At 37.3% G+C, this 15,054-nt stretch overlaps 1 protein-coding gene across 3 annotated transcripts in view; it reads right to left on the bottom strand.

Annotated features, from left to right (window-relative positions):
• Positions 1–2,047: 2,047 nt before the first annotated feature.
• The window catches only part of Mfn1 (mitofusin 1), a 60,365-nt gene continuing 47,358 nt past the window's right edge, over positions 2,048–15,054 (bottom strand). For all 3 annotated transcript variants that reach the window (XM_042669810.1, XM_042669809.1, XM_042669811.1), the window contains exons 16-18: positions 7,554–7,750; positions 4,574–4,708; positions 2,048–2,719 (exon numbers count right to left, since the gene is read on the bottom strand). In XM_042669810.1, the coding sequence (XP_042525744.1) occupies positions 2,641–2,719; positions 4,574–4,708; positions 7,554–7,750 (411 nt within the window). In that variant the 3' untranslated portion in view covers positions 2,048–2,640. The remainder of the gene's footprint in view (positions 2,720–4,573; positions 4,709–7,553; positions 7,751–15,054) is intronic.

Here is a 15,054-nt window from a genome sequence, read left to right on the forward strand (position 1 = left end):
GGAGGCTGAGACTGAGGATTGTGGTTCAAAGCCAGCCCGGGCAGAAATATCTGTGAGACTCATCATCTCCAATAAGCCACTAGAAAACCGGAAGTGGCGCTGTGGCTCAAGCGATAGAGCGCTCGCCTTGAGCTGAAGAGCACAGGGACAGTGCCCAAGCCTAGAGTTCAAGCCCCATGACTGACCAAAAAAAAATGATTAAGAATGATTAAAACTCACTAAATATTAGTATAAATGCTTCATTTATCAACTATCAAGCTAACAGGTTTATTTTCATCTTACAAGCTTGCTTAAATTTTTAAAAAAATCTTAAGATTATATCAAGTTTATAAATAATCCTGCAAATGTACATAGTAAATAGGTATATGTGTAATGACTTTGAACTGTACTAGTCATATAACTGCTAAATCATTCATTGGGCTAAGCCACAAGTATGCTTCATGAGAATTGATTTTCATTATTTTGGTGTTCCATTCCCAACATTCACACATTATTAAACCCAATCAGATGGAACTACAAACTGGTGATATAAAACTTTCTATACCAGAAACATTGTACTCATGACTCCCAAACTGTACTATGCATCAGGATCACTTGGAGGGCTTTCTAAAACATAATTGCTACCCAGCACTGGAGGCTCACTTTTTTCACCCTAGCTACTCAGGAGGGTGAGATCTGAGGATTGTGGTTCAGAGCCAGGCTGTGCAAAAATGTATGGGCAATTCCTATCTCCAATTAACCAGAAAAAATGCTGGAAGAGAGGGCTGGGAAGGTGGCTCAGTGGTAGAGCGCTTGCCTTGAATGCATGAGGCCCTGGGTTCGATTCCTCAGCACCACATAAGCAAAAAGAAAAAAGCTGGAAGTGGCGTTGTGGCTCAAGTGGTAGAGTGCTAGCCTTGAGCTGAAGAGCTGAGGGACAGCGCCCAGGCCTAGAGTTCAGGCCCCATGACCGGACCCCCCCCCCCCCCAAAAAAAAAAGCTGGAAGAGAAAGTGTAGCTCAAGTGGTACAGCACCCACCTGGAACAAAAGCAAGTGAGAGCTCCAGCCTGTTGAATTCAATCCTCAGTAGCAGCCCCTTAAACCCCCAAAATAACCATAAAACCACAAAAAAAATTGGCTCCATCCCAAATCTGGTTTATCTGATTCCATAGGTCTGAATCTGCATTTCTTACAGGTTTGAAAGTAATCTAGGGACCAAGCTTTGCGAACCACTGTTATAAACTGGCAATAAAAATTAAATAGTCATATATATTTAAAATTGAAAATTACATTCTATCTGATTTGCATAAAAATTTAAGTACTTTTGAAAGGCTTCTATGGCCTGAACAATATATTTGTCTTCAAATATCTTGAAAAAGAGGAGAACCTACTGTGAAAAACCAACTAGCATTCAGGAGCATAAAGACAGAAAAATACTATTAAAAAAGAAAAGCATATAATTTTGTCCCTCCCATGAAAAAGAGTTATAAACTAGCCAAATACACTTACTCCCTGGTATTTTGCATTTTAAACAAGCATTTAGGTGATGCAGATTGGTGGTCCTTTATTTTTATAGCAAGGCCTGAGAATTAGGTAATTAAAAAAATATTTCCATCTTTGTTTTTATACAGAAGCAGATATGATACTCAAACCCATAAACATTTCATTAAAGTAAAAACTACAGTAATAATGAAGTCCTGGGCAAATATTTAAGTAAAAGTAGAAGTCTCATGGGGAGAGAGGGTGGAGTAGGGGGCACTATCTAGTAGTATCTATAGTCAAAGGCCCTCTGAAGAACAGCTTCTAAACATTATGGTTACTCTCCAAAAATGCAGACTTATCTTTGGCTATGTTCATCACTTCACATACTTAAACCGATATTTTTAAAGTTTTTTTTTTCCTGGACTTGTAACTATTGCAAAGTCAAAGTATTTCTTAAGAAGTAGATAAAGATGTCTATAGCCAAGCAGGTTAGGGCTTGGTTAGCACCTGGATGGGAGAAATAAATCAAGAAACTTTAGATCCAGCTATTATGTATTTGAAACAAACAACAAAAAAACCCCAATATACTGTGTTATATCAGTTTTAATGGGAATAAAAGGCTAAAAACAGCATATTAGGGGTTTACATACTTGCCATGATGGCAAAATGCTTGTAACTTGTATAAATAGTACACTAAAGAACATTCTACACTCTCTGGTGGTTAGAGCAATGCAACTTGTAATACATAAGAAACTTCCTATTTCCATTAAAGAAGGCATCAAAAACTAGTTTTGAGAAGATGAAAAGATGATTCTCTAACTCCTGGATGCCAGGAAGCAGAGTTTTTCAGAATCAAAAACAAAGCCCTAACTAAGAGCTCAAGGACCCACCCCTCAGGGGTCACATAGTTGGTTCTGTTGCCTTTAACTAATTAATCATTTAACACAAACAATTTAGTTTTTGTCCCAAATTAAAACTAAGAACATATAACACCTTTGAAAATGTGCAAACACTCTGAGATCATTTCTAAAATCTATACAGAGATTTGCTATTTGGTTAGTATAATCCATACTGATTACTTCATTCAAAAAAAAACAAACAAACACAAAAATCCCCAAAACTTTCTCAATCTTCTAGTCCCGTTTCCTCTTAGGATAGTCACCAAACAATTTCTTCTATTAAGATTCTTCATTGCATGAATGTAGAAACTGCTTAGTAAAATTTTCCAGCTCATTTTCAAGTTGAACAGCTTTGTTTCTAATTTAAAAGAAAAAGCATCAGTCAATTTGGTTAAAATAAAGATCAATTAAAAATGCATTTTACCATTCTTAAAAACTCACTAGTTGGGGCTGAGAAGGTGGCTCAGTGGTAGAGCGTTTGCCTTGCATGCATGAGACCCTGGGTTCGATTCCTCAGCACTACATAAGCAGAAAAAAAAAACTGGAAGTGGCGCTGTGGCTCAAGTGGTAGAGCGCTAGCCTTGAGCTAAAGAGCTGAGGAACAGCGCCCAGGCCCAGAGTTCAGGCCCCATGACCAGACCCAAAACAAAACAAAACAAAAAAACAAAAAAAACCTCACTGGTTAGCTACTACAACTTTTTGAACAAATATATCTATTACCAATCCTTTTCCGAGTATTCACTGTATATGGTATTTTAGGTGTGCAGTAAAAAGACAAAAACATAAAGAAAAAAGAAAAAATATACAGTGGAGTCATACTTTACATGGGATCATATCTTAAGTCACACAGTCATGAATGTCTTTGAAGACTTACTTCACATAAAGCATATGAACTGAATATGTCATTTTAGTAGATGTTAAGAGGTATTCATATACCAAAAATACTTTACTAATAGTTTTAACGAGGACTAATTTTTGTATAACAAGGCTAAAGAAGGGAGAAATGGAGTATAGAAAGAACATTTCCTGTTCCTTGTGTAGAATAATGTGAGTTAAAAGACTCCTCCCAAATACATTTCAACACTAAAATCATATTTGATGCAGTCAAGTTGTCATGAAGAGAACAAGTAAAAGTAACAGACAGATGTGTGTTTCCCATTCTAAATCTATGCTGGAGCATGACTCACTGAGTGGATGTTGACTTGTTTTCTCTTGCTCATTTTGGAGGGGAGGAGGTAAACTATAAATATAGTCATGCCTCACTTGATGAATGTCTTCTATGAAATGTATTATTAGCTGATTTCATCATTGCATGAATATCATGATTATTATAACCTACTACACACACACCTAAATTATATGGCATAGCCTATTACTTCTAGGTTAAAAACTTGCATAGCATGCTACAACTATACTGATACTAAAGGTAATTATAATACAATAGTATTTGTGTATCTAAATATAAGTTAATATATTAGATAATGCTTTTTTTTTTTTTGTAGGTCATGGGGCTTGAACTCTGGGCTTGGGTGCTATGCCTGCTCAAGGCCAGCGCTCTACTGCTTGAGCCACAGCGCCACTTCTGGTTTTCTAGTGGTTAATTGGAGATAAGAATCTCACGGACTTTTCTGCCTGGCTGCCTTTGAACCATGATCCTCAGATTTTAGCCTGCTCAATAGTTAGGATTATAGGTGTGAGCCACTGGCGCCCGGCAATAATGCTTATTTTTCCCAAGCAAACAGGTACAAAAAGTAAAAGGAAATGCCAAGAATGGCTCTAAGAGTGCTATTTCTAGTTTTGTCCCTCAGAGCATACTTTACTAGGTTCCAAAAAATCCTTAATAAATAATTAAGCTACAAGTTCCTACTGTGTCAGGGAATCTTATTTATTTTCATTGCTTCATATTTACACATATTCAATAGTTCCCAATTGTCCTGGCTACGCAGGACTAAAAACTCACTTTTAATTATAGAACTTCTATTCTGAAAAGAAACTAATTTAGTCCAACAAGTTTAGAGATATAAAATTCCCTTTAGTTAAAATTCATTCTTCTGTTCAAATTAGCTTTCACTATACTGAAATTACAAAATAGGAAATTATGAAAGCTCTTAAATGTGAAATAGCTAAAAGATTCACTTGTTGATTTATATAATTACGTTTTGGTTGAGACTAGTAAATGTTCATGTTATTGAGAGAGAAAAGGTTTAAATACCTTAAGTACTTTGAATTGTTTTGTATTTTTTCCAACTGATCTATTTCTTTGGATAATCTTGCAATTTCTTCTTCCAGATGTCTTTGGGTAATATCAACTTGTTGGCACAGGCGGGCAAAAGTAGTGGCCATTTCTCTTAAATTAAAAAGAAAATGATTAGCAGTCGTGAAACTTCAATGTAAAGCTTTTATAAAGAGAAAAGCAAGTTGGGCGTGATGTGAAGACCTAGGCAGGACTCGAATTTGAGGACAGCCCAGAGAAAGATAATAGCAAGACCATCTCCAAAACAAAAAAATTTTTAAACAAAGGAGAAAAGTTCAAAGAAAATCTAAATCATAAAGGATCAAGAACCACTGCTATGATAGGAGGGAATTCATAGCATCTGGAAACTTAATATAAGTTATATGCTTCGTTTCATGGGGCCTAGTGCAAAAGTTCAAGAAGAAATATAACCTTTGCTATATGGTAGTAAATATAAGTATGCAATAAAAAGGCAGAAGATGGGTATATTCTTCAAAAAGAAGTAAGAAACTTTACTCTTTTGATTAATAAAAATAATAAATTGTTAACAGAAATGAAAAACACCCTATGTATTTTTGTGAAGTAGGCTAAGTTAATCATGTTTCCATAACCAAAGGTTCTATGATTGCTAATATACTGGCCTTGGTAAGTACAATATTTATTCTTTAAAACTAATGCCGGGCCGGCACTGGTGGCTCACGCCTGTAATCCTAGCTACTTAGGAGGTTGAGATCTGAGTATTGTGGTTCAAAGCCAGCCTGGGTAGGAAAGGCTGTGAAACTCTTATCTCCAATAAACTACCAGAAAACTGGAAGTGGCGCTGTAGCTCAAGTGGTAGACTGCTAGCCTTGAGCTGAAGTGCTGAGGGACAGCACTCAGGCCCAGAGTTCAAGCCCCATGACTAACAAAAAAAAACAAACCCAAAACAAAAAGCTAGTGCCAGTTCTGGAATATGTGCATCTCTAGAACGAACATGCTTTTCTCTGCAATATCTTCCTATGTGTCTTCCTCCTGGCTCTTTTCTCCACCCAAGTCCCAAGATGATAAATAAAACATGTTTCATCCTTTTAAGGTTTTATCATTAAAATTTATCTAGTTTAATTATTTGAGGTTGCTATATTAGATTGTAAAATCCTCTAAAAAAAAAAAGAGAAATGTACTCATTACCTTGCTCCTGTAACTGTAACCCCTCTGTACAGTGTTTTCACAATAAAAAACTTATTTTTTTTAAAAAAAGAGGATAAACCTATTTTCAAATCTCTATTTTCTCTATCTCCTTTTACTAATTTACCACATAGGAGACAATGCTTGATGATTAAAAAAAAAGAGTCTGGGAATGTGGCTTAGTGGTAGAGTGATTGCCTACCATGCATGAAGCCCTGGGTTCGATAACTCAGAACCACATAACCAGAAAAAGCTGAAAGTGGTGCTGTAGCTCAAGTAGTAGAGTGCTAGCCTTGAGCAAAAGAAGCTCAGGCACAGTGCTCAGGCCCTGAGTTCAAGCCCCAGGACTGGCAAAAAAAGAAAGAAAGAAAGCAACATTTATATTGTTTTTACTTATATAAACCGCAAGTGTTTTCTTTTAGAGATTCAAGTATCTTTTTTAAAATTCCCTTTTATTGTGTTGGTACTAGGTCTTAAACTCAGGGCCTCATGTTCTCATTTAGCTGGTACTCTACCACTTGAGCCACACCTCCAGTCATTTTACTGATTAATTGGAGACAGAGTCTCAAGACTTTTTCTGTGTAGGCTGGCTTTGAACCTTGAACATTTGAAGAAATGTCAGCCTTCTTAGGAGCTAGGATTACAGGGATGAGGCACTGGTGCACAGCTCAGGAATCTCATTACAGAAAATACATTTCTTAATAAAATTAAAGCTATCCTATAAAATAGAGGAGTTTAGAAATTTGAGGAATTTGTTCCTCAAATCTGTGGTCTCCATGTTACTCTAGACCTCTACAGTTTTAACTGTGTTAAAGTTATGATATGTCTAAAGCAGTTTGTCTTACAGTTCCTATCGCCTTAGTTTTTATTTCCCACTGCAAAGTTATTTATTCTAGATTTAAGGTATTGATGGCATCGCTCTCAGGTTCCCTAACCTCTAATTTTTGTACTACTGATAGGGCCTTGTGCTAGTGTTTGGCTTACATTCACATAAACATATACCTCTGAAATTTTCCCTTTATGTTCTCGAACACATTGCTTTCTTTCCTGCCTCATATTTGGATTCTGCTATTTTCTCTGGTTTTCCTATTGTGCTTGTTTCACCTCTTCTGTATGAATGCCTTCATGCTTTAATAAATGCTTGAAATCCATCTGTCAACACTTTTTTTATTATCACTTTTGTTTCATATTGTGTGACTGTGTACATGTAATCTCTTTCATTAAATTACATTTATCTTAAGTCTTTTAATTCTGCTTTCAACTGTATCTAAATATAGAATGTTATGGAGCCTTGACTTTAGTGGAGTTTAATATATTTTTATCAATGAAACATTTAAGATGTGTAAAAGTTGGTAGCTAAAAAAATAATACCTTTAGACTTAAGCAAAAGCTTAAACTGTAAAAGTAAAAGCAAATTGTAAATGTATGGTACTGAATCAGGAGTCTACTCACCACAAAGCTCAGTGAGTAAAGGCTATGAATTCAATCTTCATAATGAAGAAACACAATATCTTAACAATAAAAACATAAACTTAGAATAGGTCTGCTGAAGAAATACCTTTTGGAAATCTTTCATAATTTGCAGGAATTTCTGTATACATATTTCCAAATATTTCAATCAATTTATTAGAAGAATTGGGACAATGGTGATTGAGAGGAGGAGAGGAAGAAGGTAAAGTTTGACATTGTTTCATCTTTCACCTTAGTGGTAACCACAAATGTATATACATATGTGTGTGTGTGTATTTATGTGTGTCATACATTAGTGACATGAAAGATCCATCTTTGAACTTACTGCTGTACTTGGTGGCTGCAGTTTGCACTGGTGAAGCTAACTATCATCTGTAGTTTTTCAGTTGCATAGTTCACAAACTGCTGTTTAAAGGCTCTCTCCTTGGCACGGGTAGTCCATGTCAGCCTCTCATAAAGATACAAAGCTCCATACATGCTTAGTGAAACAGATATGAGTTTCCAGCCTATAGTTTTCCAAATCTGTAAAATAAAGTCACAGCTTATTCTAAGAAAGTAAACTGCTACTAGAGAGAATATATTAAAAGGCATTTTGGCTCCCTATAGATCTTTGAGAATCTAACCTACTTTCTAAAAACACAGATGAAAGTGGTGCCACGGCTCAAACAGTGAAGCACTAGCCTTGGGCAAAAAAGAGCACAGGACCAGTACCTAAGCCCAAAGAGTTTGAGCCGTAGGACTAGTGGGGGGTGGGGGTATTACTCTACAGGGGGCAGTGGCTTAGTGGTAGAGTGCTTGCTTAGCATGCATGAGGCCCTGGGTTCAATTCCTTGATACCACATAAACAAAAACTTTTAAAAGACAAACATATATCTACATGGGAAAATCTGAAATTACTGTAACTCAAGTAGGAAGAAAAGGATCAGCACATAAATATCAGATAAACTGTCATAAGCTGTCGAATTTCCTAAGTTGAGTCAATGTATCTGGAAAATGTGATAAAAAATGTTTTCAAAAGTTTTTGAAATCCTAAACTGTGTTTTGAACTTTGGGACAATGGTGGCACCATCACCTGTAAACTCCCTAGGTGTCTCTGACCAGAGATTTAGGATACCAGCATATATGTCATTTCAAGAGATTCACACCAATCTTTAAACAGAGATCCCTCTAAGACAGAAAAAAATCTCACCGTGGAAACACAAGAAGAGAAATCAGCAAAGATGTCAGAATCAATGTGCAGACTTCTGCTGAGTGGCTCTGCCTTAGCAGCCACAGCACAGGGAGGAAAGCACACACTTGAATCGCCAGACCGGGGGAAACACCAGGAAGAGGAGTCTGAGACCACCACATCTGACTCAACATTGGCTCCAGGGGCTGTGAGTACCTCACTGGGGACTACTCCCTAGGGAGACCAGACCAGCTCCCTGTGGTGACTCAAAGTGCCCTGGACCAGATCCCCAGTCTGAGACAAAGGGAATATATTTTAAGAGGGCAAAACCTATTTTCCCATACCTCCAGCGGCTACCCCAGAAAGACTGCTGGTACACAACCCCACCCCTGCAACTACAACTCCCAAATCTCCCCAAAATTTCCTGTGGTGCATAGCAATGCCCCACAGAGAGGCAGGCAGCCAGGGAGACAACTGGGAAAACACCAGGACCCGCTGCCAAACAGCAAAGACAGCTGAAAACCATTACACCACCTAACTCAGCATCTCTGATGGGAATAGGTGCATATAGCTCCAGTAGCATCTATATTCAAATTTACAACTCTAAACTGAGGCTCTTCCTCTAAAGTAGTCCTAACTCAGGCCATTCCCATAGAAACTGCAGTACAGAACAGCCCTGATCTTGGACACACTGAGCAGTGAGCCTCTTTTTGTTTTCTCTGTCTCTCTCTCTGTCTCTCTCTGTCTCTCTCTGTCTCTGTCTCTCTCTCTCTCTCTCTCTCTCTCTCTCTCTCGCTCAATTTTTAGAGAACGTCAATCTCCAGGTTGAATGTTCTGGGCCTACTGTTAGAATGATCTGATATGTATTTGCGCAATTTGTAATATATACACATATAATATTCTACTCTTCTTTTTAAAATTATTTTTATTGTGAAAATACCATACAGAGGGGTTACAATTACATGAGCAAGGTAATGAGTACATTTCTTATCAAGCATTGTTGCCTCCTCCTTTGTTTCCCCTTACCCTCCCTTCCTATCTCCCTCCCCCCTCCCTGTGCCAAAGTTCATTTTTCAACAACTCTTGTACATCTCTTTTTTGTAGTTGTTGTTGCAATGGGTACACCTGTATCCCTATTTAAATTATTTGTTTTTTCCCTTCCTCTACTCTTCTTTATATCACCTTTCTGTCTTCAAAATTAGAGCTATAATTTGATAGGATACAGCTATTATCTTAGGCTTTTTAGAGAAGATAGCATTAGGTTCAGTGAGCTTAACTTCTCAGGGAGCTTAATTTCTTTGACTCCTTCAATATGGAATATAAGGTTTTTTTTTTTTTTTATTATTTTTTCTTTTCCTCTTCCTTCTTCTCCCTCATTTATATCCTCCATCACATTCATTCCCTGTCCTTGCCTCCTTTTCTCCTTTAACTCCTCTATAAACTGTACCCCTCTCATATACATCCCTGAAAACTACTCCTCATTATCCTAACCTTACACAATACAATAACCTTATACTGTACAATTTCACAGCTCAACTAAACTCTACATCTCTACTGATTGATCCCTACAAGCTCTAACCCAGCTAAATGAATCTCAGCAAAGCTTCCTAGTCAACCAAGAAAACAAGAGTTTAGAAGGACACAAAATATCCAAATATAAAACCAAAAGGGTCTTCAAATGGGTAGAACACATCACAGAAATACTAGAAATATGCAAATCCAAGGAAATACAATGATCACAGAAAACAACCAGACAACAGAGGGAAACAGAGACCTAGAAGACACTTCATAAAATGCACTAAAATCATTGCTGATAAATTCATGAAAAGTTGGAAAACATATATAAGACAATCATAAGCATGAGACTGACCAAAAAATAATAGAAAAATTCATAAAGACCATGAACAAGAAACTAAATTACATCCAAGAGATGGCAAAGGAGTCCAGTGAAAAAGCAGCCACCCAGTTAAAGGAGATGAAAGAAAATACAAACATACAAATCAGTGATATAAGGAGATCTTTAGAAATCCTAAAATGTGACTTAGTTTAGGCCCAGACACCCTCTTTCCCAGCTCTCTCTTCTCTTTCCCAGGTCTTTGCCAGCTGCGTGGAGGCCATCGTGGCTTGGTGCCCCTTACCTGAATACCACGTGCATGGTTCTTACTCGCCTACCTCTTTTTAAAAACCTAACAAGCCAAAGTGTCACTTCCAGTTTTCTGGTGGTTAACTGAAGATAAGAGTCTCAAGGACTTTCCTTCCCTGCTGGCTTTGAACTGCGATCCTCAGATCTCAGCCTCCTGAGTAGCTAGGATTAGAGGCGTGAGCCACCCGGATCTAGGTAAAACAAACATTTTTAAAAGAAGAGGTACAAGCCCTCAGAAATGATCTAGCTATAACAAGCCTTTTAAAAGAAGAGGTAGAAGCCCTCAGAAATGATGAAACAGGAAGCATAGAATTAAACAGTAAAGTGATAAGACTCTGTGGCTGAACAGACAAAGCAGAAGATAAGAGCCTCAGAGTTGGAAACAGAGTAGATCAAATTCAGACAGGAGGTTATTTTATAGAACAAATCCAAGAAACAAGAAAGAAGCCTACAGGAACTACAGGACTCAATTCGAAGACTGAATTTGAGACTGACAGGTATCCAAGAAGGGGAAAAGGAGGTAGTTAAATGGATAGGAAACATTTCACAAAATCCTAGCAGAGAATGTCTCAAATATCCAAAAAGAAAGTCCCATTCAGATACAAGAAGCATTTAGGACACCCAGCAGGTCAGATCATAACAGAACATCCAAACACCACATTATAATACACAGAGAATCAACAGAGACCAAGGAAAGATCCTAAAAGCTGTCAGAGAGAAGATTGATTACTTATAATCATAAGGAAAACCAGTCCAAATAACCAGAGACTTATCAGCCAAGACCATGAAAGCAAAAAGAGCCTGGCATGAAGCACTCCAAACCCTCAAGTGAAATAATTACCAACCCATAATACTATACCCAGAAAAGCTCCCTTTCATAACCAAAGGAAAAATTAAAATATTCCATAATAAAGAAAAATTGAAACACTATATCTACCAAACTAGCACTCCAAAAATACAGTTTCATACAGAAAACCAACAAGAATATGATATTGTCAGAGAAAAATCTCTTTATCTCCTTACCAGAGAACCAGATAAATAAGAATAGAGGAGGCAGAGTCCTTAAGAAGGGAGATAACATGGCCGGCATTATCAGTCCTAACTCTCAATATCAAAGGAAATAACTCTCCAATTAAAAGACACAGAGTGACTACTTGGATCAAAATGCAAGAATCATTCATCTGTTGTTTACAAGAGACACATTCTCAAAGTGAAAGGTTGAAATAAAATCTTTCAAGCAAATGGCCCCAGGCTGGAGCAGCAATCTTAATATAAGATAAAATAAATTAAAGTCAGTAAAGAGAGAAAAACAAGGTCATTACATACTAATAACTTAACTACAGGAGGATATGACAATTCTAAATATCTATGCACCAAATGCTGGAGCACCCAACTTCATCAAACTCATATTACTTGACTTAAAAATACACACAGATGGGCTGGGAAGGTGGCTCAGTAAGGCGCTTGCCTTACATGCATAAGGCCCTGGGTTGGATTCCTCAGCACCACATAAGCAAAAAGAAAAAAGCCGGAAGTGGTGCTGTGGCTCAAGTGGTAGAGCGCTAGCCTTGAGCTGAAAGACAGCGCCCAACCCAGAGTTCAGGCCCCACAACCGGACCCCCCCCCCCCCAAAAAAAAAATACACATACATCATTATCTCCTCTGGATAGATCATCTAGGCAAAAACTCGGCAAAGAAACCTCAGTCCTAAATAACTACATCAACCAAGTAGATTTAACAGATTTAATTTAAAAAAACAAAAAAACAAAAACATTTAACAATCTACAGACTATTTCACCCAACTGCATCAGAATATACATTCTTCTCAGCAGCCTATGGCATATGATCCAAAATAGTCCATATGTTAGGTTACAAAGCAATCTATGCAAATTTTAAAAAATGGAAATTATCTTTTGTATCCTATCAGACCACAACCAAATAAAATTAGATCTCAACAGCAAAAACATCACAGAAAACTAGCTCATGGAGACTGAACAACACACAACACATTGCTGAATGATGAGTGGGAGATTATAAGGGAAATTCAAACGTTCATGTAATTCAATAAAAATGAATACACAAATACCAGCTCCACTGGGACAGGCAGTACTCAAGAAAATTTATAGCTCTTAGTGCCTACATCAAGAAATGGAAGGTGGCTCAGTGGTAGAGCGCTTGCCTTGCATGCATGAGGCCCTAGGTTCAATTCCCCAGCACCACATAAGCAAAAAGAAAAAAAGCCGGAAGTAGCACTGTGGCTCAAGTGGTAGAGCGCTAGCCATGAGCTGAAGAGCTGAGGGACAGCGCCCAGGCCCAGAGTTTAGGCCCCACGACCGGACCAAAAAAAAAAAAAAAAAAAGAAATTGGAGAAAACACACTTTAATGATACACCTCATGCTCCTTGAAAAACAGGAATAGGCCAAACTCCAAATCAATAGATGGAAACAAATAATAAAAAATTAAATCAGAAATTAGAGAATTTAAAAACCACAGAAAGAATTTTAAAAATGAACAAAAAGCTGGTTCTTTGAAAAAATTAACAAAATTGATAGACCCTTAGTAAATTTGACTAAAAAAAATTGAACACACCCAATTTGATAAAATTAGGTATAAAACTGGGAACATCACAACAGAAATATGCAAGAGTCAGAATTTTATTAGAGAATACACTGAAAACATCTATGCCAATAAATTTGAGAATTTGGGAGAAATGGAAGCATTCCTAGAGAATATAAACTGAACCAAAAGGATTTAACTAAAGTACATAGACCAGTAACAAGTAATGAAATTGAAAAGGTAATAAAGGACCTCCCATTCAAGAAAAGCTCAGGACCAGATGGATTCACAGCCAAATTCTGTAAGGTCTTCTAAGAATATGATACTGGCAGAGAATCTTCAAAGGAGAACTCCCATAGTCCTCAAATTCTTCAATGAAATAAGAAACTAATTCTGTGAAGCCAGTATGACTTTCAACCCAAAATCATTTAGGGACTCATCAAAGAATGAGAACTATAGACCCAACTCACTTCTCATAGTTTCTCTCATTTGTCTAGGATAGTTCTAGCACATGAGCAGAATGGCTCAATAGCTGTGTATATATGACTATATAAGATGATGCTTAGCAAAATGAACTCCAAGATATGGAAACAAGAGGTTTTACTTTGTTGTCATTTTAAATGTGCTCTGTAATTTCCTTTTTCCTTTGTGCCTTTTTTCCCCCTATGGTTTATCCCCTGTTGTCACTGTTTTTTATTTTGATACCCTGGGTATTATATAAGTTTATATGAATTAGGCAAAATGGTGAGACAAAGGACAAAGGATGAACCAATGCAAAGCGATACTCCTAAGTCAATATGTTGGAAATGAACCGTAAAACTGGGGGTAGGGTAGTGGGAGGGAAAGTGGGAGAAAAAATAAGAGAGGGGTTAACAAGTTCAACAAGAAATGTACTCACTCACCTTATATAGGTAATTGTAACCCCTCTGTATATCACCTTGACAATAAAATTAAATTAAAAAAAAAAAGCAATGTACTCATTACCTGATTTATGTAACTGCAACAAAAAAAAAGACTCTAAAGCAAAAACATAAAGAAACAAAAAAACTTCTCAATAACATTCTGACCAACAGAATTCAACAACTAACCCAAAAAAATCATACACCATGATCCAATGGGATTCATTCCAGGGCTGGCAAAGCTGGTTCAATACATGCAAGTCAATTAATATAATTCAACAGAAGCTAGGACAAGAACCACATATCATCTAAACAGATGCAGAAAAACCATCTGACAAGATCCAACATCTCTTTATGATAAAAGCTCCTGGAGAAGCTCAGGATCCATAGAATGTTCCTCAATATAATAAAGGCTGTATATGGCAAACCTAGCATTATACTTAATAGGGAAACGTTAAAAGCATTCCCTCTTAAAAAAAAAAAAAGCATTCCCTCTAAAATCATGAACAAGACAAGAATGCCACTGTCTCCATTTCTCTTCAATTCCTCTTCAACATAGTGCTGGAACTCCTAGCAACACCATAAGGCAAGAGAAACACATAAAGGGGATCTAAATAAAGAAGGAAAGCTATCCCTCTTTACATAGAACACAATCCTGAATTTATAGAACCCTATAGATTTCTAACCAAAGCTACTTGAGTTGATTAGAAACTTTAACAAAGTAGCTAGGTATAAAATCACCCCACAAAAACCTTCTTGTGGGGCTGGGAAGGTGGCTCAGTGGTAGAGCGCTTGCCTTGCATGCCTGAGGCCCTGGGTTCGATTCCTCAGCACCACATAAGCAAAAAGAAAAAAGTCTGAAGTGGCACTGTGGCTCAAAGTGGTAGAGCGCTAGCCTTGAGCTGAAGAGCTGAGGGACAGCGCCCAGGCCCAGAGTTCAGGCCCCATGACTGGACCCCCCCAAAAAAAACCCCAAAAACCAAAAAACCCTTCTTGTATGCCAGCAATGAGAAGAGTAATACTGAAATTAGAACAACTCCATTTGTAATAGCCTCAAAAA

The sequence above is a fragment of the Dipodomys spectabilis genome, unplaced genomic scaffold, assembly GCF_019054845.1.
Source record: "Dipodomys spectabilis isolate Male_0828 unplaced genomic scaffold, ASM1905484v1 ptg000506l, whole genome shotgun sequence".
Lineage (NCBI taxonomy): Eukaryota > Metazoa > Chordata > Mammalia > Rodentia > Heteromyidae > Dipodomys > Dipodomys spectabilis.